This window comes from Pezoporus wallicus, unplaced genomic scaffold (assembly GCF_028554395.1).
Source record: "Pezoporus wallicus isolate ANWC-B61680 ecotype Strahan unplaced genomic scaffold, APGP_CSIRO_Pwel_v1 scaffold_13239, whole genome shotgun sequence".
NCBI lineage: Eukaryota > Metazoa > Chordata > Aves > Psittaciformes > Psittacidae > Pezoporus > Pezoporus wallicus.
Window position 1 is genome coordinate 6,732,755 of NW_026642052.1, and position 27,462 is coordinate 6,760,216.

Consider the following 27,462-nt stretch of genomic DNA (forward strand, 5'->3'; position numbering starts at 1 on the left):
CCCTTTTGGTTCTCATTATGGTTGAGAACCTGCCTGCAAGGTGGTTTGGTTCATGAAGACTTTAAAACTCATATTATCACACCAAAGTGTTGCTATCAGTATCCAGGAGAAAGGTGGAAAATGAGCTGACAAATGTTACCCCTGCTGTGTGACAGAAGATCACTTGAGAATTTGAGTATTTATGCAATCATTGCTTTATCTGCATATTTCTTCTTTGTTGTTCTTGATGCATGTTTCAGCATTTTTTCAACCATTAGAGAAATATATGCAGTAAAAGTAAAAAGTATAGCACCTCTGAAATGAAAATAAACTGTTTTAAAATATGTTGCTTTCATGCACTTGTGACATTTGAGGAAGGTGTAGCATGGCAATGAATATTGAGCAAACTTATCGTGAGTACTGAAGTGGTAAGAGTTTTTTCGTCATTTACTGAAATAAACTGTAATTCTTCTCAGTTATCAGCAGGTGGCAATATCATGACCTTAAAAGTCTCGGGTTTTTTTGAGTGGGGAACAGTTAGATTTGAGGAAGTGATGTATCCCTGTGCTGTAATCGTTCCAGGAAATAGTTATATTACAGTCCCAGCAAGGTTCAGATTTCCGTCTAAGTTCGTCTTCTGTGTAAAGAACTATAGCTAGTATGGAAAATGTTAAACGTTAAGCCTGCAGGTTTCCTTGTAAATTGTATCATTTAACCCTCTTTTTTAACCCCATTTTTTTAAAAAAAAAGGACTTGTTTTTCAGGAATTCATGATGAAGAACCTTTTTTTGTCTCTCTTACTTGTCTCTGTTCTGTTTATGAACAGCTTCTCAAAAGTGCAGGGAGGGAAATGGAAAGGTGAAGGTACAACACAAAATCTGGAAAGTATTGTCATTGGAAGATGCTATGACTATATTAGGATTGTGAATCCTGCTGTGGGGTAAGTTTTGCTTGTTTCTGTATTATTTTTTATCTTCTGGTTGTTAATCAGAAGCCTCATGCTTCACTTCTAGCCATGAAAGTGATCCTATTGAAGCCAGCATGAGTGTAGCTGTCTGGAAACAAAAAATGAACTTTGACAGATGTCATATTAATAAAAGTAGTGTAATTAAAGCAAGATTTTTAGTCCTTCAATTTTTTATTTCACATTTCCCCCTAGTGCCACAGTGTTCTGTAAGGAGAACACACAGAAATGGTGGGGACTGTATTTCTTAAGTACCAAAGCTGACAGTGCTCCTGGGAAGACCAGCTTTACTTTGCATGCCTTGTATGTCAGTCGGGTCATGTAAGGAGGAAAGCACCACGTTTTATAGCTATCCTGTGGTACTGAAAGAGATTATTTAGCTCATCCACCTCAAAAATCAAGTAGTAACCAACTGTTGAAGTATGATTACCCCTGAGCTTTCACTGTCTGTGTTAATTACACAGAACTGTTTAGTGGGAGGTGTCCCTGCCCATGGCAGGGGGGGTGGAATTAGATGATCTTAAGGTCCTTTCCAACCTTAACTGTTCTATGATTCTAACTGGAGATAAGTGACACACTTTGCTAAATTGACCACTTTTTTCTGTCTCAACATTGTTTGGGCTTTGGTAAGAAGGAAGATATTAATAAGGACAGTCTCCTGGAGTTCAGTTCTTTTTTGTGTAGCTTAATTTTTTCCTACTAGTTTGTAGAGGTATTTGCAGAGGTGGCCTGGGTGGGTCTGCAGCACTCAAGCATGATCTTAAACAGGATTAGACTATGTTGCATAATATCAGCAAATATCACTTCCTTCTGCCAACCTCCCATTTTCAGTTCCTGCAGCAAAAGAGGAAGATACAGGACTGAAAACAGGTTAATGGCTTTTTACAAAGGCAAACTGACATTTCTTCCTAATAACGCTCTTATCAGAAGTATTTTGGTTCGGTTCCCCGTGAAAGAAGAAATCATCCTAATGCAAATAAAATGGTACTAAAATTTCAGTTGAAGAATTCCACTCTGGCAATTTTATAAACACATTACAGTGGAAGGTGCCAGTAAAATTTAACTATAGTGTTCCACATACCTACAATATAATATATGATATCAACTATGAAAACCTAAGTCAATTAATAGTTGTGTAAGTATATGAAGTCTGGTCTGCAGCAGGCTTTAGGTAGAGTTCTTGTTGGAGTTAACAGATGTCACTTCATGTATATGTGAAGTAAGACATGACTAATAATACAAGTACATTAAAAAGCAACATAGGAATTGTTATTCTGGAAACGTTAACTTTATCATTATCTGATTTTGGCTTTTAGAAATGTAAATAGAGTGTTCTTAAAAAGTATTTCTATATGTCTTATGTTTATGACTGTTTTGTGGTCTAATTAATTCCTGTGACAGTTTCACAGTATAACTTTAAAATTGAGAAGTCTGAACACATTTATCAAAGTATTCTTTCTCAGAATAGCCTGAAGCCAGGCTGGACATTAGGACTGCTTTCCTGAAATAAGGCCCAAATACCATTATAAAAAGAAGAGCTGCACAATTAATTTCATGTGGTGTGTTCCTTTCTCTTTCCCTTGGGTCTATAAGCAAATAGTGTAATCTAAACAGAATGGAAATTTCTTATTGCACAAGTGCAAAACAGATACTCTAATTATTTGTAACCCTTTTTATCGATTGTTTGTTTCTTAATTGCCCCCAGGCTAGCTTTTATAGAGGAATAGCCACCTGGGTCGGTTTTGCTTCTGAATTTATGGGCAAATAGAATAATTTTTTAAAACTACTTTGCTAACAGAAGAGAAGCTAGCATGGCATGCCTTTACACTGCAGCATAGTTAAAACATAAAGAGAGGCATTTTACAAAATGTAGAATGTCATGTAGAAGTGAGGGATTTGAATGAAAATCTGATTTCTTATAGGAGCATGCTACGTAACACAAATGTTCCTGCAGTGCATTTCCCCATATTTATTTGCAGTATATAATGGAAGTTCTGGAAACATTTTTTTTGACTGACTAGTATGAAATAAATCTAATATGACTTATTAATGTCTATTAAGATTGGAAAGTATTGTCTGAACTACAGTCCTTCCCCACCCTGCAATTTCAAAAAGTTTTTTTGCCAGCTAAGAAATTTTGAGTAATGGAGCAGAATAATCCTTTTGGTGTACAAGCTGTTCAAACCTGGATGAGAAGACATGAAGAAAAAAGAATGCAATATGTGAATTAACCGGAAAATTACTGATGGATTCAACTGTCAGGAAAGGTGTTAACAGTTCAGTTGATCATAATTGACAAGTGCTGGCATGAATAAGAAGTGCTTACAGTAGACAGCTCTTTGGCAGAATGAGACATACACAATTATCAGAAGCTAAAGTTTAACACCTTGAAATTAAAAATAGATTGCAAATCCTTTTATCAAGTAAAGCGATTTGAACATTGGAACTACTGAACAAGGGTTGTATTGCATCACTGAAGATCAGATCAAGATCCCATATTTGCTTATGATATTTTGGAATTTTTTATATAGCTGTTGGAAGCATGACTAGGGATAACTGCAAGAGAGTCTGTGATCTGTTTCCTGCTTGGGAGCTGCTTAGCTCATCACAAGGGGTCCTTTAAAGTATCTGTGACATTCAGCATCACAAAGCAGCACAAAGCAGCAGGGTATCACGAGGTGTAGCACCAGCAGAAACCCTGCTCTCTATGGATGACATTAAATGAGCAAAACACGTAATGGTAATGTTTGGTTTACTTACCAGGTCTACTGTTGTTCAAACTAGAGCTTTGCAATTACAGCTGTTCACATTAGGATGCTGTATGCTCTTAATATACATTATTCTGTTCTGCAGAGTATTCCAAGCATAGACGTTGTCACAGCATATGTGGGGAAGGTACTATGGGAAAGTGATGAAAGTAGCAATTCTCTTTTTAATTACTCCAGGCAGGCTCAGAGCTGTGACAGATGAGATCCAGCAGATCCAAGAGATAGACTTCCTAGATGGCCTGGCCTGTCCTTCCGCAGATTATTGTCCCCAGGGCAGAGCTGGCAGAAGGGAAATGTCGAAGTGCACAGTCTAGCATCTTATTTCAGGCCTCCCTTCACAATGCTGAATCCTAGCAATATTCTTGTAGCTGCTGCACAGTGACAGTACATGTCCCACACAGTCACTGTACTCCTTCCAGCAAGGTAAGGTTGCATAATCCTAAGGTTTATATACACAGAAAATATCTTTCCGTCAAAACCATTATTCTACTATCAAAATCTTCCAGTAACAACTCTTGCATTTGAATCTGACATTTTAAGAGTAATTTTATGTTTCAGTAGGTTTGCACGTTTAGCTATGCTTTAATTGAAATGGCATTTTCAATCTGGAAAATTTCAAAGAAAGCTGTTTTCTTCAGTATTTCTACAATGCTGGATAATAAGGTCATTGTGCAGAGTGTACCTTCTCAGATTTTTGTTGAATTACTATGTGTATCTAATTCAACACTGTCAATCCTAATATTTTCATTGCTATTTCTTCATAATCTGCTTCTCTTAGGAGTCAGAATAAGACAAAATGTGTATGCTCTTCCTGGATTACAAGTTTGCTACCACTCTGACTTCAGTTTTCTATCTTAAACTTCTAGTAGTTTTAATTTGGGTATTTGAAAAATTTGGGAACAAATAACTTCCTTGCTCTGGTTTGAGAAAACTCTGCTATTTGTATCAATGATTACAGGGAGAAAAACTGTTCAGAGATATGGGAAGCATTTAAAAATGCATTTATTAGCAAGGATCCTTGCAACATTCTACCTAAGGACTACGAATTATTTATCAACCTGTCATTGCACACAATTCCACCTAACAAGGTAATGATTATTAATGTTATGTTAACAGTCCTGTGACACCGAGAAAATTTTCCATGACACAGTTCAAAATTGACCAAGAGTCATTATGTGGCTGACTCATGATTCATTATTTTTGGCCTGTCTGTAGTTTACAAATGAGACTCTGGCTTGATGGCATTTTTCAATGTGTTTGGCTGCATTTATTTTGTGCAGTAACTTTTCAGCAACTTCTCCGGTTTTGTACGAAGATCCCCCATTTTTCCTGCTGTACTGGGTGCTTTGTCATAGTTCCTGAACCTCCACTTCTACTTTTCCTCAAGTTAGGTGCTCTGCCTGCACCTGCTGTGCCTGCCGTTGCCTTTTGCTTCCACTCCTCACAGCCAAGTGTCAGGGCAATGACATGTTAAACATTGACATGTTAAACAAACATAAGCAGAAACGGACAGGACTCCATTATGTGCTAGAAAACAGTAAGGGTTTGATGTGCTGGCAGTTGCAGAGAACTGTGAAAGTGCAAAAACCACAGCTCTTCACACCGTCAGAATGTGTGCTTTGGCTTTCTCTAAAAGGTGGTACTTTAAAGCAGTTTTACATTTAGCTCAGTTATTCCTTATCTCTAAATGATACAAGCGAAAACAACAAATACTCGTGTCAACATAGCTTAATTCATGAAAGAGTTCTGCAAGCACAGAAATAACAGCTAGATGAATGATTTTGTTCACACCATAAGCCAACATAGTAGTGTGAGAAAATCTTGGTAAAATATATCTGCCTTATAAATGTCTTCCCCTTTTTCTCGCTTTTCCTAAAACTGTCTGCTGAGGAAGGCAAAGCTAGGCCTAACTATACTTAATATAAGTCTATATCCATTCCTATCATGGTATAAATACTCCTCAAGCCTCTAGTGATCAGAATTTACATCACTGTTAAAAAAACCAAAAAAACCCAAACAACTTCTTTCCACTAAAGATACAGGTAACATTTCAGGTTATTAGCTTGATTTTGAACGAATACCAAAACGTGTTTAAAACTGTTTTCAGCGCCCCATAATCTCAGTGTGTCCATGCCCAAGTGATGTTTCATTTGTTCATTTCTTCTTCTTCCCCCCCCCCCCCCCTTTTTTTTTTTTATGTAGTCTCTCTTCTGGGAAAATAATCATCTGCTAGTCAACAGCTTTGCTAGCAGGGGCCGGCGCTACATGTCTCTGGCTGATACTCTGTTTGGCTTCTTTGGAGATTTTCTAAACTGGTGTGGGCAGGCAAACAGCATTGGTAAGATAATGTGTACTATATTAAACATCTGTGTTTAAAACCACAATGGAGAACAACTGCTGTGTTCTGGAGGACCTAATTTTGCTCTTACTCCATGTAAAATCAGAGTGAGCTCACTTCATGTAAAATCAGAGTGAGCTTACTCCATGAAAAATCAGAGTGAGATTCACTATCTCATTCTCTTCTGTTTTGTGTGAACATGTAACATTGTGGTCAGGGGAGCACACAGTGAAATCTAAACAGTGCGGCACAGGAGAAAAACCTCCTTCTTAATCCTCTGAATGCAGAGCTCTGTGCATCCCAGATACAGTGTTATAGCTGTTTTAGCTAAATTACTGAATCCACAGAATTTTCACTGTTTACATGAAGTGCACAGGATGGAAAATGATAGAAAAAAATACAACTGTCAGCTTTCAGTGTTGTGTCAGACCATCTTGTATGTTCAGTAAGTAATGCACAAATATATTTAATTGCTTTCTAATATCACTTTTTTACAGTCCTAATCATCTCTCTAATAGCATAAATCACATGCCTTCCTACAGAACTGGACTATGAATCCTGCCCTACCACAGAGGAATGTGAAAACAACGCAGTGGAATCTTTCTGGAGGATGGCCTCAATCACTGTAAATAATTCATTAGTGCTGACTTCATACATTACTGAGTGTGTCCTGGGTGATTCAGGGGAAACATCATGGGATCAGACCAGGTTTAAGTTTGTAACTGTGTTAGATTAGTTCCTCTGATACAAATACACTGGTTTACACTGGGTGTGGTGTTCTAGCAAGAGCAACCTAACTTTCACCTTAGCTAGATAATGTGTTAAAATGCTGTTAGCTTCATTAGTATGTATTAAGCATAATTCACAGATCAAACCCAACACAGAGTGCCAAAAAGCTTTCTTCCTATGCTGAAGAGACTATTTATAGGTGTGAGAAAATAGTTTTAGATGTATTAATTTAACGCTCTGGCTATTTAGTTCTTATTCTCTGTACTGCAGTGATCTGCTAGGGTTCTAGTTTAGTATTATTTTCACAATTCTGATATGTCTTCTTGATAAAACTCTTTCTTTGGTCGTTGATGCTTGCTATACAATACCAAGTCATGTAACTAATCTGTAAGTTCTAAAAAAAAAACATGTTATCTGTTGCAGTATGCACAGCACAGTTCTGGGGTGATACATGTCTTGTTGAATGGTTCTGCAGTTGGAGGAGCTTATCCAGAGCCAGGGTAAGAAAACTGACTTATTTATGTGTAAATGGCCTGATACCTGCAAAAAAAAGGGTCAATCAGTTGTTTGGGTTTTCTCCTGCATGGGAAGGTGGCTAAAAGAACCTGTTGCATCAAAGTCTGCTGTGTTGTGGGGACAACTGTTAATTGTCCCCAAATGTAGGAATTAATATGAAATGGATGGAAACAATCCTTTGGAATCCTGCATTTTATAAACTGCTGTGGCAAGCAGGATAAATGTTCTTCGAAAGCATCCTTTAAGTAAGCCCACATACTGTGGCAAAATGTGCATGTTTTCAAAAAGATGATCATTACAAAATTTCTATTCAGAGACATCTCCAAGGAGAGGCCATCATTACACGGAGTGTAGCCTCTGTCAGGCCTAGGAACAAACTTGGTATTTTCTATAGGGAAAATACTTTTACCTGCTATTTCTTCAAGATCAAAAGAAGAGGTAGAAGAAAGATTTGGCTTAAGAAAGCAAAAAAGACTTATTGAGAAAAATGATAGCAAGGATTAGCTTCCTATTCTCCTTATTCCCTCATATATTAAGGACAGATGTTTTTTTCTGATTTACAAATGTAGCACTTAGTTCATCTAGCTTATGTATAAAATTTACTGTAAAAGTACACCCTTGAGAACTTTTACTGAATATGTGGCTATAATGACTTTCCAGCTTTCATGAAAAATACATCTTTCCTTACCTCAGGTAACTACATCTTTCCTTACCTTGAGTCCTGTCCAAGGCAGACAAAAAAACCCATGTTTTAAAGACCCATAGAACAGATCCTCCTCCTGTGTGTTCACTGTGGACTAGAAGTAATCATTGAAAAGTTAATTTTATCTCCATATAGGAGAGAAGCAAGAACCATCTGTTCCAAAACACCTACTACCTACTTACCTCCATCCCTCAAAGGTCCGTCTCTGTACACAGCTTTCAACTAATTAAGAAGACATATGATCCTCTTGGGTTAGGCAGGTTGTCAGCTGGGATCAAGTCTTCTGCACATGACAATAGCTGGCAGCAGAGCAGAGCCAAGAATCCAGCATAGATGCCTTATTTCAGAAACCTATTCACTTTTTTTCTGTTAATTTACAGATTCCTTATTTCACAATACGCATAAATTAATTCCACCAGTTCCCTGGGTTGTGTGTTTGGAGGTATTGTAACCAGTGAAATCTCCACCACTGGAACACAGACTGCCCAGAAAAAAAAAACAAAACAGTTTGTTCCTCCGTCTGTTTTCTTGCTGTGTATCTTCTGGTGTATTTATGACTGAACTTCTTTAAGAGATCTTGTTTGAAAGAGGCTTGGAGTTGAATAATTAGTATCAGAAGGTAATCTGAAGGATCCGCCTGACTTCCTAAACATCTCGCTGATACATTTTCAAGCATTTCAAAGCCACTCCCAAAGTTTATCCTGGATTACATTTTGTGCACTTAAATCATCACCTCTTACCAATTCAGTTCGGATTTCTTTCTCACTTCACTACAAAATAACTTTGCTCATGTAGTTGGCAGACTTCTTTAATTATATTAGCCAGTTCAAAAATAGGTATTCTGAAGTCAGGGGTACATTGTTCCTCCACAGTTTCTGACTCTAGTTAAAGATTCATTTGTACTTTGGAGGAAGCTGCATTTTTCCTGGCAATAACATACATGTGAATGAGCAAGTGTGTTAAAAATAATTGAAATCTTAGTCTTTGGTTAAATTTTCGCAATGTGTTTAAGACAGGTTTGGACACCCTGAACAGATAGGCAAATCTGCTGTTGTTGCTACTGGTCTCTAGTTAGCCATGCTTGTCCAGAGCAGGCAACTGCTGCTATCTGCCTCCTCATGTTCCACTTCATAGAATCATAGAACAGTTAGGGTTGGAAAGGACCTTAAGATCATTCAGTTCCAACCCCCCTGCCGTGGGCGGGGACACCTGACACTAAACCATGTCACCCAAGGCTCTGCCCAACCCGGCCTTGAACACCACCAGGGATGGAGCATTCACAACCTCCTTGGGCCACCCATTCCTGTGCCTCACCACCCTTACAGTAAAGAACTTCCTCCTTATATCCAATCTAAAGTTCCCCTGTTTAAGTTTGAACCCATTACCTTTGTCCTATCACTACAGTCCCTGAAGAAGAGTCCCGCCCAACATCCCTATAGGCCCCCTTCAGATACTGGAAGGCTGCTATGAGGTCTCCATGCAGCCTTCTCTTCTCCAGGCTGAACAGCCCCAACTTTCTCAGCCTGTCTTCATACGGGACGTGCTCCAGTCCCCTGATCATCCTCGTGGCCCTCCTCTGGACTTGTTCCAACAGTTCCATGTCCTTTTTATGTTGAGGATACCAGAACTGCACACAATACTCCAGGTGAGGTCTCATGAGAGCAGAGTAGAGGGACAGGATCACCTCCTTCGACCTGCTGGTCACGCTCCTTATGATGCAGCCCAGGATACGGTTGGCTTTCTGAGCTGTGAGCTCAGACTGAAGCCAGTTCATGTTCATTTTCTCATCAACCAGCACCCCCAAGTCCTTCTCTGCAGGGCTGCTCTGAATCTCTTCTCTGCCCAACCTGTAGCCGTGCCTGGGATTGCTCCGGCCCAGGTGTAGGACCTTGCACTTGGCATGGTTAAACTTCATAAGGCTGGCATCAGCCCACCTCACAAGCGTGTCAAGGTCCCTCTGGATGGCATTCCTTCCCTCCAGCGTATCAACCGAACCACACAGCTTGGTGTCATCGGCAAACTTGCTGAGGGTGCACTCAATCCCACTGTCCATGTCACCAACAAAGATGTTGAACAGGATCAGTCCCAACACCAATCCCTGAGGGACAGCACTTGATACTGGTCTTCAGCTAGACCTTGATCCATTGACCACAAGTCTTTGCATGCAGCCATCCAGCCAGTTCTTCATCCACTGAGTGGTCCACCTATCAAATTGATGTCTCTCCAATTTAGAGACAAGGATGTCGTGTGGGACAGTGTTGAATGCTTTTGCTTCTCCAGAAGGTTAAACTTTCTAACTCCATGAGCAGGTGTTGGCTGGCTGTCAACAGATACTGACAACCACTATGCCTTTTGCTTCCCTGCCAGAGCACCAGTAGTTTGCCTGCAGGCACCAGGAGGGTAATGCTGTGATCACATTGCCACTGCTGGTCTCATCCAGGAGGTAACAGCTAACAGTCCCTTCTAGTCTGGGGGGTATTAGAGCATTGAAAGTGGCTAAGAGACACTGCATCCCAGAGCTAGACATTTAAGAAGATCCATAATGGGCACACATCTAGGCTCAGATTTGGACTGTACATTCAGTGCAGACACAGACATTATAAGCTTTCTGATGAATAATAAAAAATGAGAGCAATTATAAGGTTGGAAATCATTACAGTATGTTTTGCTGGAATGGTTTGAAATCTGTGGCTTTGAAATGCCTGCCTCTCACAAAAAAAAAAAAAAATCAGTTTACAGATACTAAAATAATCCTTTAGATTTGGCATCTTTAGTTACCAGGAAGAAGTTCTTTACTGTGAAAGTGGTGAGACACTGGAATTGCCCCAAGAAGTTGTGGCTGCCCCATCCCTGGAAGCGTTCAAGGTCAAGCAGGACAGGGCTTGGAGCAACCTCCTCTAATGGAAGGTGTCCCTGCCTGTGGCAGGGGGGTTGGAACTGTATGAGCTTTAAGGTTCTTTCCAACCCAAACCGTTCTGTGATTCTGTGATTTAGTTGCCACTTTATTATCTTCTTTTAATTATTACTTAAATACCTACACAAAGCAATAAAGTGGAAGATTTCCTAAGCTAGGGGTAGACAAGGCTAGAACTTTCTCCTTTATGGTCTTACATATCCTAGACATGCATACTTCACATTAATGTTGCTGTGATTTTCTACATTTAAATTTATTTCTCTTGTAGAAAAAAATGTGTTTTGTGTTTACCTTAGTTACTGGACTGTTCTTATCTCAACCAATGGGAGTTACATTCTTTCAGTTCTCGTCCCTATTTCTCCAGGAGTGGGAGGGAAGAAGGGGGGAGGGGGGGGGGGTGTGGGTGTGGGTGTTTGTGTGAGCGAGCGGCTGCGTGGTTCTGAGTTACCGGCCAGGCTTAAAGCATGACAGTGGGAACTCCACAAGTTGAGATAAGAACAGTCCAGTAACTAAGGTATAACACAAAACTACTACTGCTACCACCAATAATAATAATGATAAGGGAAATAACAAGGGAAGAGAACATAAAACTAAAAGGGGAAAAGGAAAAGAAAACAATAAACACAAGTGGTGCACAATAAAACCACTCACTACTCGCCGGCCGATACCCAGCCTGACCTGAGCAGCAATCTGGGCCTTCCAGGTGACTCCCTCCAGGTTATACACTGGGCATGATGTGCTGTGGTATGGAATACTTTGGCCAGTTTGGGTCAGGTGTCCTGTCTGCTTCCTCCCGGCTTCCTGTGCCCCTCCTTGCTGGCAGAGCATGAGACTGAAAAGTCCTTGGTCGGAGTAAACATTACCTAGTAACAACTAAGATCATCGGTGTTATCAGCGCTGTTCTCAGACTAAAGTTGAAAACACAGCACTGTGCCAGCTACTAAGAAGGAGAAAAATGACTGCTACTGCTGAACCAAGAACATGTCTAAAAGCAGTAACCACAAGAGTGACCTTTTTATATTTTTACTAATTATCAAATGTTTTGGGTTTTTTTTTGCATTTTGAAAAGTTCCCTTCATTCTGGTTCACCTCTTAAGTTGTAACTTTTCTTCAGCTATCTTCTAAGATAAAGAATGTGAAAACAAATCTTCTGATTAAATGCCTTTGACCTTTGAGGGCATTCAGAATGTGAATCAGTTCTTCTACTCTGTGGTGTGTCTAATTGTAATCATTAGATATAAATGTAAAATTGAGAAAGCCCATATCCTACAGCAGGATCAAAGCCTTCATTAATGCAAAGGGGAAAAGGTTATTTATTTTACTTGTTCTTTATAGTTCTGAAAATTTGTTTCTTGAATTAGTTTTTTTGCAGATTATGAAATACCTAATCTTCAGAAAGACAAAATCTCACAAATTGCCATCTGGGTTGTGGATGATATTGAAGGACCAGATACGTAAGTTATGTCTTCCATAAAGATCAATTTATCCTATTTAGACCTGTATATAAAAATTCACCTTATCTTTCTGTTTAGTTATATTTGCGTAGCAGTTGCAATAGCCTGAGGGGTAATGGTTTTAAACTAAAAGAGGAGAGATTCAGGCTGGATGTGAGGAAAAAATTTTTTACAATAAGAGTGGTAAAACCCTTGCACAGGTTGCCCAGAGAGGTGATGGATGTGCCATCCCTGGAGACATTCAAGGCCAGGCTGGATGTGCTTCTGGGCAACCTGATCTAGTTGAAGATATCCCTGCTCATTGCAGGGGCTGGACTACATGACCTTTGAAGGTCCCTTGTAGCCCAAACTGTTCTACGATTCTATGATTCTATGGTTATTTTGTTATGATTACTTTAGTCATGAGTGTTTACAGACCAATGGGTAAGTAGCCTTAATACTTTTAAGTAGCCTTTTAGAAACCTCAGTAGGTTCTGTACTATGCTAAATTTTGTTTTTGTAATTAGACCATAATTTAGAAAATCATTGCTAGACACAGAAGCTGCATTTTAGGATTGTTTCTGGGTTGGTTTTTTTTCCTTTCTCCTTGTGTTTTTTCTGTTCTGTATTCAAGAAAGAGAGCAATTGCCTAACAACAAGAATAATTCTAATTTATTATAACCAGCTTATTCTGTAGAGACAGCTGGCATCAACTTTAGCACCACCTAAATAGCTGCCAAAGAATATTACAAATGAAACACTCGTTATTATTTTACAAAAGTAACTAGCTCTTTTTCTGTTTGTCTAGTGAAATATTAGATGTGGGAATATTGATTAATAGAATCTACAAGTGCTACAGTGACAGAAGCTAACCTTCCAGTATCTGCAAACTGAGTATAAAATATTAAATGACTGTAAGAAAATGAAGATTTATAAATTGGATTGTACACCAGTTTTCTGTGGGTGTTAAGGAATACAGAAGAGCTAAAATAATGGGGATTTACTTTACTAATTCCATCAGGTTCAGTGAAAGGAAATGCAATAATACTAAAATCCTTTCTCACAGAGATTCCTGTGGAACTCATACTGTAGGGAAACTAGAAAACAGATTGAAAACCCTTGGTTATGATGTCATCTGCACTGACAATTACAAGTAAGTGAAATTCCTTCGTTACTATAGTGTATATGCAGAAGCATCTCATCTATTCTAAATGGTTTCTTACCTTTTAAAATGCAATTAATCTTGTGTCTTCAGTAAGAGACTGATCTATTGGAGAGCTGATGTCACATTTTTCAGACATGGCAATTTTTCAGCCATGAATTGAGCAGAACACTACTACTATTGTATAATTGTATAATTAATTACCCTTGTATAATTGTATAATTAATATCAGGCACAGAAGATGGCCTCATGTATTCCACTTCATTATAAAATCTATATTTGGATTGAAAATCCAAACAACATTTAAAAACACAAGTAATCTGCAGGATTACTAGTTATTCACAGTAGTATTCACAGCTCTAGTTATTTACACTAGGTTGCAAGATAAATATAATTGAAGGGAAGCTTCAGACTTGATAATACTGTTGATTTTGTCTTGGATTTTTTCATTTGTTTTCTTCATTTTTCTGCCTGAAAGATGCTAAATAAAATGATATCTTCACAGGTCTGTAATGTTCTTACTTTGTGTGGATTATCCTGATGATTCTAAGTGTACCCTTTCATCGTAAGTAAAAGAAGTTCAGTCCATCCTCAGTGTCATTACAACCAAATAACGCAGAAGGCAGCAGTTCAACGTGTTCCACCTCTACCATCTATTATCTATCACCCATTCACAATATGCAGTATTCTTGAATTTATTACTTACTGTGTATTGAGTGAGCAGTTTCTATCTACAAATTGCACACAATTGTCTGTGAGCACCTGCTATTCAAAATTGGGTGTTAATCAGTTCATTGATCGCACAATCACGCTGTGTATCACTGGTGGTATGGATGAAGTTTGTATATATCAGTGTTTTGATGCAAAATCTATTACAAATTTGAAATTGCTTTCATTGATATTCTTCTGTGAATAATGAAGTTGTAGGTCAAATGGCAACAGTTCTAAAGGGCATTTCTCCAGCTACTAGAACTTTCAATTCCAAATTTTGAGGATTTTTTTTTTTTAATCTTTCATTTTTTGTGGAAACCCAATTTCTGTATTTTAATGTCTTTACTTTGGGCCAGTAGGTTATCTGCAGAGAATGCATATTATATCCAACATGTAACTTTCTCAGTTAGCAAGCATCACTCCCAAACTAGGTTTTATAGTTTCCCTTTCTGTCTGTATTTTGCTTTATTATAAAAAGAGGATTACATTGGTTTATTATGTATTTCAGTAAATTTACAGTAAAGATGACTGTTTTCAATTATAACTAAATTTCTTAATCTATATGCTGCTGCATGTGTAGGTACACATAAGGTACTTGAACATCCAAATCTGAAAACTTCCTCACAGTTTGGAAAGTAGAAGGATATATGGATGCATAAAAGTTGTTCTTGAGTTACATTATTTTTATGCATAATCCATACATTTGGCCGTATCCTATCTCCTACTGTCCTTTCTGCCCTAATTCAAGCACCTGCAAATCTTTTATATGTTAATACCTATGTAATACTGCAATGATAACTTCTGCTATGAAAAGCCTGTTTTGCTACTCCTGGTTATGGCAGCAGAGAGGTGCAACTCCTACTAGCCTGACTTTGGTTGTGTGGCAGTAATGCTTCATGCAGTACAGAAAAGGTGTTGTACATCACTTTCTGTAGCATATGATCCATTTTGAATACACCCTTACAAAGTGTATACCTTACACCCCCTGTTCCTGCTGGTCACTGAAAGTTTTTACTCACCTTGTCATGCAACATTTATTCTTACATCCAAATTATATCCCCGCACCAACCTATAAATGTGTGCTGAAAATGGTTGCATTTTATGTATCAGATAGCTCTGGACTCCTAGGTAGTAGATCATAGAGCAGGCTTCCAGTCCTGTTTGGTATTTGTTTGCTGCTAAATCCACCACTGCTTGCGTGGTGGATTAAAATAGGGTTTCCTTGTTCTGCCAGTGAATGGTAAGGCTTTTGTTCATATGTCAAAAGAAAATACAGCTGCCCTATGCAAAATTGCAGTTGTGAACATGGTGACAATATTAACAAATTGGAGGAAAAGCACTTTACAGGACTTATATAAACTTGTGAACTCCTAACAGAATTTTTTCTCTTCTCCCAGGTTTTAAACCATTTCCCTCAAAGTTTTGTGAGGAAACCTGGATGAGAAGGCTTTTGGAAACCATTAATGTCTTTTTCCTTTCACCTAAGGGATGAGAATACCAGTTCTCCAGTGTTACCACATAACGCTTGCAGTATGTAAACTGGGGAGCAGCCACCCCTTCCTTTCCATCCACATTGGTCCTTAAATTAACCTAATCACTAGTGTATTCTAAGCACCAGTCTCATACTCTCCTGGGGTAGCTACTAAGCAGCTCAGCTATCATCCTCCTTAGGAAGTTTCTTTGCTTCTTGCCTTCCTGAGCCTTCTATCCCCTCCTGTATAGATGGCAGTGCAAGAGGCTTGATTCACTTCTTATCTATGCTGTCCCTAATCAGGTCAGAGTCTGAATGCTATCATTGCCTTTCCCTGAAATTTACATAGCTAAAATACTTCAAGCCAATGAATACTTGCACTCTTCCCCAAATCACTTCTCTGCAATAAATAACACTGCCATTGAAATTAGCTGCCCTTATGCAGATGTATATAAATTATTTGATGATTATCTTCTAGATCTGTTTTCTCTGTGGATGGATCTCTGCTTTCTGACAGTCCATTAACTGATATGGGAACAGTTTGGTCAGTAGGGATGTCACTATTAAGAACATGTTACCTGTCAAGAAAGGTTTCCCTTGTAGTGTGTGCTCAGTGTATACACTTCTAGAGTAAATAGTGAGACTAGGTATGCAGGCTCTGTTACATCCCCTTTCACAATGGCTATTTGCTGTTACAGTATTAATAGCTGCCTTCTCAGCCTCTGGAGAATAATGTCCCGAGCCACAAAGCAAAGTTGTCCAAGTGACATTTTTTGTTTCCACAATTCCTGTTACATTGGGATACCAGAGGAGAAGGCTGTGTCAGGGTAGCAGAAGGATGGCCTAGAAGGTGCAGTAATATACCTGGAGCTTCTTGGGTAGCAATAGTGGCTCTTAACTCCTCTGCAAACTTGATCTATGGCCCTGTTGAGTTAAAATTTGGATTTGGGCTTCTTGTCACGCAGACAACTTGTAAATAAAAAACTACCCACTAGATGGCATAGATGGCTTACAAACATGAGTAGAAAGGAAGCCAGGTGCAACCTATTAGTAGAGGTATTTATTACTTGCATTATTGCAATGTCAGGGGGGGCTTAGAAATGGATCTGGATACTGTTGAATCAACTGCTGTAAAAATAGACCTCTAGGACCACTGCTGTCTAGAACTGCTTTATACAATCTCAGGCATAAGGCCAGAGACAGTAAATGGATGTGGAGAAACAAGGAGGATTGGGTATTCGGGTAGAAAGAAGTGTTCCCAGGGCTTTTTTTGCACAAATATCCTGTTTATAACATTGTGACAGCCAAAGGGAATCTGGTGACAAGCTCTTACAAAGAAACTTCTAGCTTAGCACTTGGACTGCAAACTTCATCCTTGGCTACAACCGCCTGATATTTAAAAGAATTCTAACTCAGCTCTGTGCTGTGAACATCCTGTTTGTTTTTTTTCTTTAGATCTGCACCAGCAGCACAAAGAGGACCTATATCTTCAGACAGAGGAGGCAGCTGGAACAAGCTCATGTTTGTTTCTTTTGTAAGCTTTTTGTTCAGATTTGCTTTAGTGTAGTAAGTTAATCAACTACATCCATATCCTCTGTTTGCCTTAGCTGGCTATAAATTTGGCTTCAACTAATTTCTAAATGCAGTTTCACCCTATTTCTTGGACTACCACACCTGCATATTTAAACCATACATACTTCTATTCAAATACCAACTACTGTTGGTATAAAAAATTATTTTACTGCCGCTAGAAAGCCTCACCCTTTATTTCCTTTTCTTGAGTCCATTGCTCTTTCCTTTTATTCTGCAGAATTAAACTGAGAATAATACTTCCTATTAATGTATTGCAGAAAGACAAGTGAAACTGTGCTTGTCATACATCTTCCACACAGCTTGTTTGTGAAATCAATCCTAGCATTTGGCCTTGGAAACTTAATGTCTGATTATTGTGTTTAGGGAAGTAGAAATATGAATTCAGATGGAAGAGAGCTTTGATCGCTCAATAAGTGGTCTGGAACTTGAGCCAAACTTATCTGAAACTGTTGTACAATAAGATTCTGGCTTGCATATTTGCACATAGTATTTTCCCACTTAATATCGATTGCTTCATCATCCACACAGCTGTTCTTCAGCTGGTTACTTTCTGGCCATGGCATAGCCTATAGGCAGGAAAACCAGTTCTAGAAAGTTCCACATTTTTTCCATGATGATGTGATGGTTGATCATCGTGAATGTGATTTATGGCATATCAAATTCAGACAAGAACCTGCCAAGTCAGGCATCTGCCTGCTTGCAGTGAACTCAGTTAGCATGCTTCAGAATATATTGAGGAGAGAGCAGATGCCGTCTTGAAGGTCCCTTAAATTACTTTTGTGAATTATCTAAGAATTCCAACTAGTTATTCCTCTAAACCACCAAGAAATGCAGCTACCAAGATGATACATAAATCTTTGGAAAAAATTATTGTTCTTCTAGAAAATAACTTTAAGTAGAATTCTGTTGCACATTTTGTTAGGTTCTGTGTAATTTATATGTGTTGTCAGAAAATGGGATAGGATGTTCCTGTTATCTCAGTACATCTGATTTAGGGCTCCATAGTAGATCTGCATCCTTTCAGTCCCTGGTACAACAATATCACATTGTATGTTTGAAAGATAAACTACCTACAGTATGTTGTTGTTGCTTATTTGTCTGCCTTCCATTCCTGTAATAACCTTTAATTTGGTTTTAATGCAAATCCCTTTATATTATACACATAGTTGCATTTGCCTGTGTCACAGCTGGGTTTAGGCTCCAGCTTGAAGGTTTTTTTGTTTCCACTTCAGACACTTGCAGAAGTACTGAAATAAGAAGTTACAGACCTTTCAAAATCTGGGCTTTCAAAATCAGCTTAAAATTGTTTCCTACCTATGCTGGAACATTAATCCTTTGATTAGTCCCTTCAACATCCTCCTCATTTTTATTGCTTGTTTGATGCTGTCCTTTACAGCAGCTGCCAGAATAATGAGAGGTATCAGAGACATCTCAGGTAACTGAACCCAAGCAATTTTGATCAGTCTTTGAAGATCACATCATGACAAAATTTGGACTATAGGCTGTAGAGATAGTGCTCAGAGACAGGTGTCTAAGCCACCATTTGCTTTAGTGTTGTCCTACCCACTGACCTGTGCATTATAGTGTGTGCGGGATTCAGAGAATAGCTTAATATCACTAACAAGCCGTGTGCCTGAGGCAACTTCCACCCACAAGCCAAGCATCCCAGCTGGCCAACTTTTGCTTTCCAGCCTCTAGATGCAATCCACTCCAGCAGCACAGTTGGTGCTGCCCAATACATATGATACCAAGCACATTGTAGGAAGTGCTAAATAATTCTGTTTGGAAAAAAAGTAAAATACAAAATAGGGTAGATACAATTCAAATTTGAAGTCATTTACTGCATAACCTTGTATCAAGAGCAACACAATCAGAAGCCTATTGCAGTGTTATTTCTAACATTCTTGCCTCTTTTCCTGTTGCTTCAACTCAATAGCAGTTTTTTCTTCCAGTATCATTTGAATAAAGTGTCTCAAACTTAATGGAAAAGCTTGGGAAGATCCGTAAAGATTTTTACCTGACCAACTACTATAGCTGGGGAAAAACAGGCGGCAAAGTTTTAGATACATAGGCTTCCTGATATCTAAGAGACAGCAAATTTTAAGCTGAGTGAGGATCGTTTGTTCTGAGTTTAATATAATGGTTTTAATCTGTATGAAAGAACATTGTGACTGGCATCTCAGAAGCAGAGGGGCAGATGTGTCAGCAAAGTGAGAAACAATAAGGTCAGTTGTTACTCCCAGAGGGAGCGAGAGACATGAACAAAAAGTTGTGAGCAAGAGAATCCAGATATCTCTATTTCTATGTTTACAAAGTATACAAATAGTGCTATTTACACATGTATTTTACACTTCTGTGGTGAGAATCGAGCAGGTATGCCTGTGCTCTGGCTTGAGCACTCAGTAACTGCTCTGATTAGCAATGTCTCATGTAACAGCTGTGCAAAATTTGGGGAAATCATAATGTCCAAAAGGCATCTGCCCTTCTCCATAATGTTCAGCAGGGTGCTTCAAATATGTATTCAGAATGTTTCAATCATTCCTACTTGTACTAGCAATACTGCAAAACCAGCTGTCTCCAGGCCTGAAATCAAGGGAGGAAGTGTTTCACCGAAAACGTTACAAATATCACTTCATTTTAAATCCAGTTGGATGCCATAATCCTGTATAGGTCTGTTAATATCCAACTAAAGGCAAATGAAAGCAGCATGTACAGGAACATTACAAGGTGTTCTGCATTTCTGCAGACAGACCTGTGGAAGCTCCTGCTACTAAGGGAGTATTTACTGTCTTTTCCCATTTTGTGGGCCACTTAAGAACTCAGTTATGTCATGCTTTTCATTCCTATATAAATACAATCTCCTCTTCTGCTAACTTATTTTTTTCTGCTACACATGTTCCAGTCATTGTATCTGACAAAAACCGAACAGAGTAATTCCTTGTGTGTGCGTGCACACGCATTCATCTGCTTATAGCTGCTGCGATCATGTACTTTTAAATGCAAACTATTAAGTGCTCTGTAGTAAGAAGTTACGAGAATAAAGCGAGGACAACTTGTTCACCTCTCTGCCCTTTTTATACTGCTGGTGTTTATTTTTGTCATATTGGCCTGATGTGATACTCAGCTGCTGTGACTGTTTCCGACCACCAATCTTGAATGTAGTGAAACTTGACCTGAAACCTCAAGAAGTTGCATAACACTGGTTGTTCAAAGAAAGATAACACTTTTGAGAGTTCTCTTTTCTGTTGGATTAGCTAGAAATAATTTTGCTATATTCTACTTCAGCAATAGAGTGTAAGGTGGAAGAGGGGTGCTTTAAGCAGGGCCAAGGAGTTTGGTTTAGAATAGCTCAGTATGGGGAGGCACAGTATCTTAATTTAGCCAAATGTTAGGGTGGCTCAACACTTGACAAGTGTTTTTCTGATTTTCAGGTTTTTCCTGAAATTCCATCTTCTGCCAAGTCTAAATTTACTTGCCATTTTACTTGAGGTGGAGAATATAATCTGCCAGATTTTGTTTATACTCTGCACGCATCTGATTTCCTAGTTTCCTGCAAATTATTAAGGCAAGGTTGGAGGAGATCCTTATTTCCTTACTGCAGCAGTTCAGTTCAAGTGCAGGCTGGCAGAGAGGGGGCACAGGAAACTGGAGCCTGGGAGCACGGCACATATGTACCCTCACACCATGCCAGAGTATCCATCCTGCCAAGGCTGCCCTTCTTTGCCTACCTTCTCCTCACTTACCTGCAGCTGCAGCAGAGGTGAACCTGATCCCAGTTCTGATGAGTTACTTTACATTTTTAGCAGAATATGTGAGCAGAAAACTATGATGTTCGAAGTTTTATAGAAGGAAAATAAATACACATTTCCTTTCAGTAGCAGGCAGTGAAGTAAAGTAACTAGTGTTTTACTTGTGACTATCTGACTAGCAATACATCTGTGCTACTTAAGCAGTAAATGTGGTAAATCCCTGAAGTGCAGACAGAGGGGATCCTCCAGAACTGTGTGTCTGCAGTAACTTGAGTTATTCCATTAGTTACCATCATTAACAAATAAATGGTATTTTTTAATCCAGTAAATATGTTTGCCTGAGCATCAGTTAGTGATTATACCTGAGATGGTCTGGTATCGGGTGCTAATGATTGCTTCAATAAATGATTAAGAAGGAATGTGAAGTATTGTAGGCAGAAAACAGAATTATAGGTCAAGAATTTGGCAATTGCTGGACCACCAAACTGCAGGAAGGCTTTTTTATCCATTTGCAACAGGTAAAGTCAAGAAAGCAGTGCTAAGAAAATGATAGGTATCCATATGCTACACTGAATCAGGGTACAGAGCTGGTATTCCCACAGAGCAGAATGAATACTCTGGGCTTTCATCCTGAACTTGCTGTCACTGCTGCCCATTAGCAGGGGGTTAAATAAAAAAAAACAAAAGAGCTGCCGAAATGGTATGAAAAAGTAGTGATGACAAGCAATCTATATGGCAGAAGTCATGCCAAAAGAAGTTAAGGACAGTAAGCACAAACAATAAACTTGCAAGTCACAGCATCAAATCCTGAACAAATATTTATACACATGTATACAAAAGCGTATTTTACATAGTTGGTAACGAGGGAATATCTTGGGTTTCAAGTTTCTTGGTTTTTGAACTTTGAACCATCTCACGGATCCTTTCCAAGAGGCACATCTGGCCCATGCAGTTCCTTTAGGAGAAATTGTGCTATTTACACACTCCTGGACTTACAGAGCATACTTCAACTTTGTTTCCTGGGCTGCCTCAGTGGGATGGAAGCCTGCTGGTTATTTCCCTTCAGAATGTGTGAGCAGCATAGTAATGAGCACTGGCCAGAAAACAAGCACACGGTTCCATGGAAGTCAGTGAGGTTACTGCATCTGCTTTTTCTCTGCACTGAAACTAAACCTTGAAAGGTGTTTTGCACAAAAAGAAAGTACAGAAATCAAGGTAAGATCCCTCACTGCTAGGTCACAGCTTTGGTATAGCTCTCAGTTACTTGCAAACTCTTCTATTGCAGCTGTTCTATTTCATATAAGTGAAACACGAAAAAAGTAAAAATGTTTTCTTCATAGCCTGGTTCATGTTGAATGCATGATTCAGTAAAATAGGTCTCTCATGCTCCAAATCAGTGGTTTAATCACTATACCCTTGAATGTGTTCTTCATAAATTTGTCTAGGACATCGTTGTCTAACGTCTAAATAGAAAAGCAACAAAGCAAAAAATGGTGGTGATAAAGAAGAATGAAGCAGCTTGTTTCCTCAACCTATTCTGGAGCTATTCCACACCTTGTGACCCCACTCCACCTCCTTCCCCACCAGCAGTGTGTTTGTATGTAGGGGAACTCTCCATATGATGCCTTGTTCCTTGAGAAAAATCAATGCACAAACCCCAGACATGACTTTGTTGTGTTACAAACCCACCACTTTGGCTGAGAAAGAAATTGGGAACTGCAAAATGCAAAGAGCAGCACTGATGACATCAGGAAATTAATTCTTCAGGCAGCAGCAGCAAGGCTTAGGAAGCACCTGTATGAGTGCCAGGCTCTCCAAACGAGAGGGAAGGAGCAGATGGCCTGACACTCAAGAGAGACAGCAAGGAAAACAAGCACAGAAATGGGAGGAAGAAGCTTGGTCCAAAGCAGGAGGACATTTGGACCCTTGGGATCTCTGTTTGCAATAAACAAAGAAGAAAATCAGTCACTGGTGTCTGTTGCCCTGTCTCACACTGAACAGCACAGGCAGTGCTGTCACAGCTCCAGCTGGCTACAAGCAAGCTCACACAGCACCAAGCAGAGAAGCAAGTGCTGATCAGACACACAAGGGGAAAGGAACTAGATTGTGCATGTCTGTGTGGAGAATGATGAAGGAATCCCAGTTACCCCTTCCCTGAACATGAGCTTTAAATGCACATCCTATCATAATGTTATTAATCTGTAAGGCAGTCAAAACTGCAGTACAGTTGGAAACATATGAGCTGAAGGACAGATCTCATGGCTTCTAAAGTCACAGCTTCAGGGTACATCTGTGTTATTGTCAGTGTATCTCATTGGATACTTGATCCTACTGAAATAACCTGACTGTTCATAAATCGCGTCTTAGAAACGAGCAGATTAAAATACAATTGTTCCAGTGCCATTTCACTAGAGCACACCACCAGTGGAAAAAGCAGGCCACTAATTTAGGGACCTTAACTCTGCTGTGGGCCCTGAAAAGCTCTCATCCCTTCTGCTATGTCCGTGGCCTGCTGTGAAGCAATAACATGTAGAAGATTAGATTAATGTTTAGGCAGTGTTTGATAGGAGTTTCCTGATCAGAAAGGTTTTTAGAAAAACTAATTAAAGTTTTTCAAAACATCCCTGAATCATTACTGAGGCAAACAAGAATTACCCGTACAAAGACAAACCTTACCTATCGACCAGCAGGTTGAAGGAGGTGATCCTGCCACTTTACTCTGCTCTTGTGAGACCTCACCTGGAGTATTTTGTGCAGTTCTGGTGTCCTCAACATAAAAAGGACATGGAACTGTTGGAACAAGTCCAGAGGAGGCCACGAGGATGATCAGGGGACTGGAGCACCTCCCGTATGAAGACAGGCTGAGAAAGTTGGGGCTGTTCAGCCTGGAGAAGAGAAGGCTGCGTGGAGACCTCATAGCAGCCTTCCAGTATCTGAAGGGGGCCTATGAGGATGCTGGGGAGGGACTCTTCATTAGGGACTGTAGTGTTAGGACAAGGGGTAACGGATTAAAACTTAAACAGGGGAACTTTAGATTAGATATAAGGAGGAGAAAATTCTTTCCTGTTAGGGTGGTGAGGCACTGGAATGAGTTGCCCAGGGAGGTTGTGAATGCTCCATCCCTGGCAATGCTCAAGGCCAGGTTGGACAGAGCCTTGGGTGACATGGTTTAGTGTGAGGTGTCCCTACCCATGGCAGGGGGGTTGGAACTAGATGATCTTAAGGTCCTTTCCGACCCTAACAATTCTATGATTCTATCCAGGCAAACAGACAGGTTTGGAAAACTGATTTACTTCTCAGAAGAATTAGCACTTACTACTAAGATTTCTCCTCCATACTAAAGCATGATATTTGATAAGGGGAAAAGACACTTTGCTTACTTTATTTGTCTAGTTGTGATTCCCATTTGAAAGGAAGGATATTTGGAAGGATAGAATAGGGTGAGACAGAGATTTCATTCTAGGATTCAAAGGAACTGAAGAGTCCACAACTGTTTCTGCTTTGCCAAATCCCTAAAGGAAACCATGGTGAGGGGGCAGGTGGTGGTGGAAATCCTGACACAGCCATGCTGTAACTCTTTACTACAGCTTCCCTTAATCTCATCTATTTCTCAAAAAAAAAAAAAAAAATTAAAAAAAATATTAATCCAAGAGGAAGCAGTTCTGAAAATCTTTTGAAATAACTGGTGGAAGGTATCAGAAACTTGTAAAAGCCTGAATATCACAACCCTTCCTTAAGACACTTCAGTATGCATCAAATCTTCCAAAAGAAGATCCAGAAAGTTAGCCAGAAAGGGTAGTTTCTTCTGCTATCTAGAGGGCATTGCAGAGAAGATGGAGCCATACTCTTTTTCAGGGATGTACAGTGAAAAGACACACAACAATGGTCAAAAAGGACAGCAAGTGAAAATTCTGACTCAGCATTAAAGAACATCACCGTGAGAGTGGCTGCCCAGAGAGTTTCTGGATTCTCCACCCATGAAGGTTTTCAAACTCCACTGGAGAACAGCACCCTGAGCAACCTAGTGCAACCTTGAAGTTAGCCATTATTGGAGCAAGTGGTGGGACCAGATAGCCTGCAGAGGTCCCTTCCAACCTACGTTGTTCGATGATACTGTGAGTTTTCAAAAATGGCAATTACTACGTTTTCTTTCTGGAAGGGCCTGTCATACATAGCACTGTCCCCTTTCTTATTTCTTAATGCTAGTGCATAACTGGAAAGACAGCTCTATTTTTATAACATCTTTAGCTGTCCATAGAATTCTAGCTGTCAGTCATACTGGGCATGTTTATTTTAAAACCTGATGGCTAACATGTTTTAGCAAGGACATTTAAAATTCTAAGCTAGGTAGGCAGCAGAAATTATGTTCCACAGCATATTGCATACACAGTCAACCTTAGGCTACCTGGAGATTTGCTCTTATACATAACTGATTTCAGCTATTTTCTTCAAGGGAAGATTAGCTAGATTTCTATCTGTCTTCAATTGCATAAATCCCAGTAACTTTGGAGACCTGTCTGATAAAGTTCCTTAGTTCCACTAGTTATTCATTAGAAAGCATGTGAGATCTGTCTGCATTCTGCGAATCTTTATCACAAAATCATAGCTTCAGAGAATCATACAGGTTGTAGGGGACCTTTCAAAGACAGGAGTAGCTTTGCAGTGATGTAAGACAGCTTGTCTTTACTACCCTCAGATGCATCTCATCCGGACACAGGAACTTGTATTCAACAAGAATGCTTAAATGGTCCATAACTCAATCTTTACTATGGGTAGTAATTTTCTCCCCGAAACTCCTACCTGTGCACTGTAGAAAGACTGAGGACAGAATCTGCCAGTGAAGAGCAAGTCAAGGCTTTGAGTCTGTCCTGGGTTCAGCAGTAGCAGTCATGTTTTTCCTTTGTGTTAACTGGTGCAGTGCTGTGTTTTGACTTCTAGTTTGAGAACAGTGTTGGTGAAGCCGATGTTTTCGGTTGTTGCTAAGTGATGTTTACCCTGACCAAGGACTCTGTGAGGCTCATGCTCTGCCAGGGAGGAGGGGAAGCTGTGAGGAAGCAGAGACGGGGCGCCTGACCTGGGCTAGCCGGGGAGGTATTCCATACCACAGCACGTCATGCCCGGGGTGGGGGGTAACTGGGAGTTCCCTGGAAGGACAGGGGCTTCCGGGTGGAACTCGCTTTCTTGGCCGGTGGTATCGTATTCTCTTCTCTTGTTATTTTCCCTTATCATTGTTTTAGCTGATAGTAGCGGTGGTGATTTGTTGCTGGACTGTTCTTGTCTCAACCCGTAGGAGTTGCACTCTCTCGATCCTCCTCCCTGTTCCTCCGGGAGCGGGGAAGGGGAGAGCCCCGGTGCAGGGGGGGGGGGAGACAGACACGGACCTCGATTGTTGTCAGCTCGGCACCACTCACTGGGAGTGAGTGAACAAGTTACCTGACTGGGTTTAAACCACGACAGAGTCATCTCTGCTTTTTCAGTAACCTTTGGGACTAGGTCACCTATCCCATTGACCTGCAACTCCATCTTTTCCTGCTGCAGATGTGCCTGTAGAAGCCATTCTTGGTGCCCTTCCACACCTCACCAGTTTTAACTTTAGTTCAGGGTTGGCTTTCTTAATTCCTTCCTTGTATGTCTGTCACACACATCAGGACTCCCCTGGTCCCATAGTTGATCCCCACCCTGTGCTCTTGACTTTAGAGACACCCAGGTGCTCTCAAGACAGAGCTGGGCCTTAAAGACCAAGTCATGTCACCTGCTCACCAGCTCATCCAGCTTGATCTCCACTAGTGCTCACAGTCACTCTCACACCTTCACACTCCAGCTGCTCGCACCAGGGACACACGGACCCTCCAACCCATGGTCTGACCTGTTGCTGCACTCACAACCCTGTGCACGCAGAATGGAGAGCCATCACCCAGGGAAGTGCTGGGAAGCTGTTGAAGAAGTCAGGACAGACTGCCCTGTTCAAGAGCAGAGCATATTGAGCCAAGCAAACTGACCACCAAGTATTTATGTGCAGTTGCCCTTTTTATTCCCTTACCCCTCTCTTTCACCACTCTTTTTTCTCCCAAATTATCTAAAACCCTCTCATGTCCCACTTTTGCTTTCCCTTCTAAACGTCCTATAATAAATTCTGTGTGATCAGTAGCTGCTTTTCCCCTGCATTCCCCAATATGCCCCACCCCCAGGGCAGCAAGCCTCTTAGTACAGAAGAAGATCTAGAGAGCTGCTCCCAGTGTTCATGGTGATGGGTGTCACATCTGGATGTTGGTGCTAACGCACTGCTGGGACAGTCCTGGAGGGACACAGACAAGGTGGTTGTACCTCAGGAGTCCTTTATTTGGGTTTTTGCCTGCCTTTGTGCCCCTGGGCTTCTCTGGGCTTGTGCAGATGAGTCTTTAATGGGCAGATGGCCCCTGTGATAGGCCTGGG

General features: G+C 40.1%; 1 protein-coding gene across 2 annotated transcripts; it reads left to right on the forward strand.

The window, feature by feature from the left end:
• Positions 1–738: 738 nt before the first annotated feature.
• On the forward strand, positions 739–18,359 carry BST1 (bone marrow stromal cell antigen 1). Of its 2 annotated transcripts, none has more exons than XM_057426658.1 (9): positions 739–919; positions 4,670–4,799; positions 5,914–6,049; positions 6,592–6,674; positions 7,202–7,278; positions 12,273–12,365; positions 13,411–13,497; positions 14,012–14,071; positions 17,144–18,359. In XM_057426658.1, the coding sequence occupies exons 1-9, from the start codon at positions 750–752 to the stop codon at positions 17,253–17,255; spliced, it is 948 nt and encodes a 315-aa protein (XP_057282641.1). In that variant the 5' UTR covers positions 739–749; the 3' UTR covers positions 17,256–18,359. The 2 variants fall into 2 exon arrangements, with proteins under 2 accessions (XP_057282641.1, XP_057282642.1); XM_057426659.1 differs by lacking the exon at positions 17,144–18,359 and adding an exon at positions 15,615–16,643.
• Positions 18,360–27,462: the final 9,103 nt, after the last annotated feature.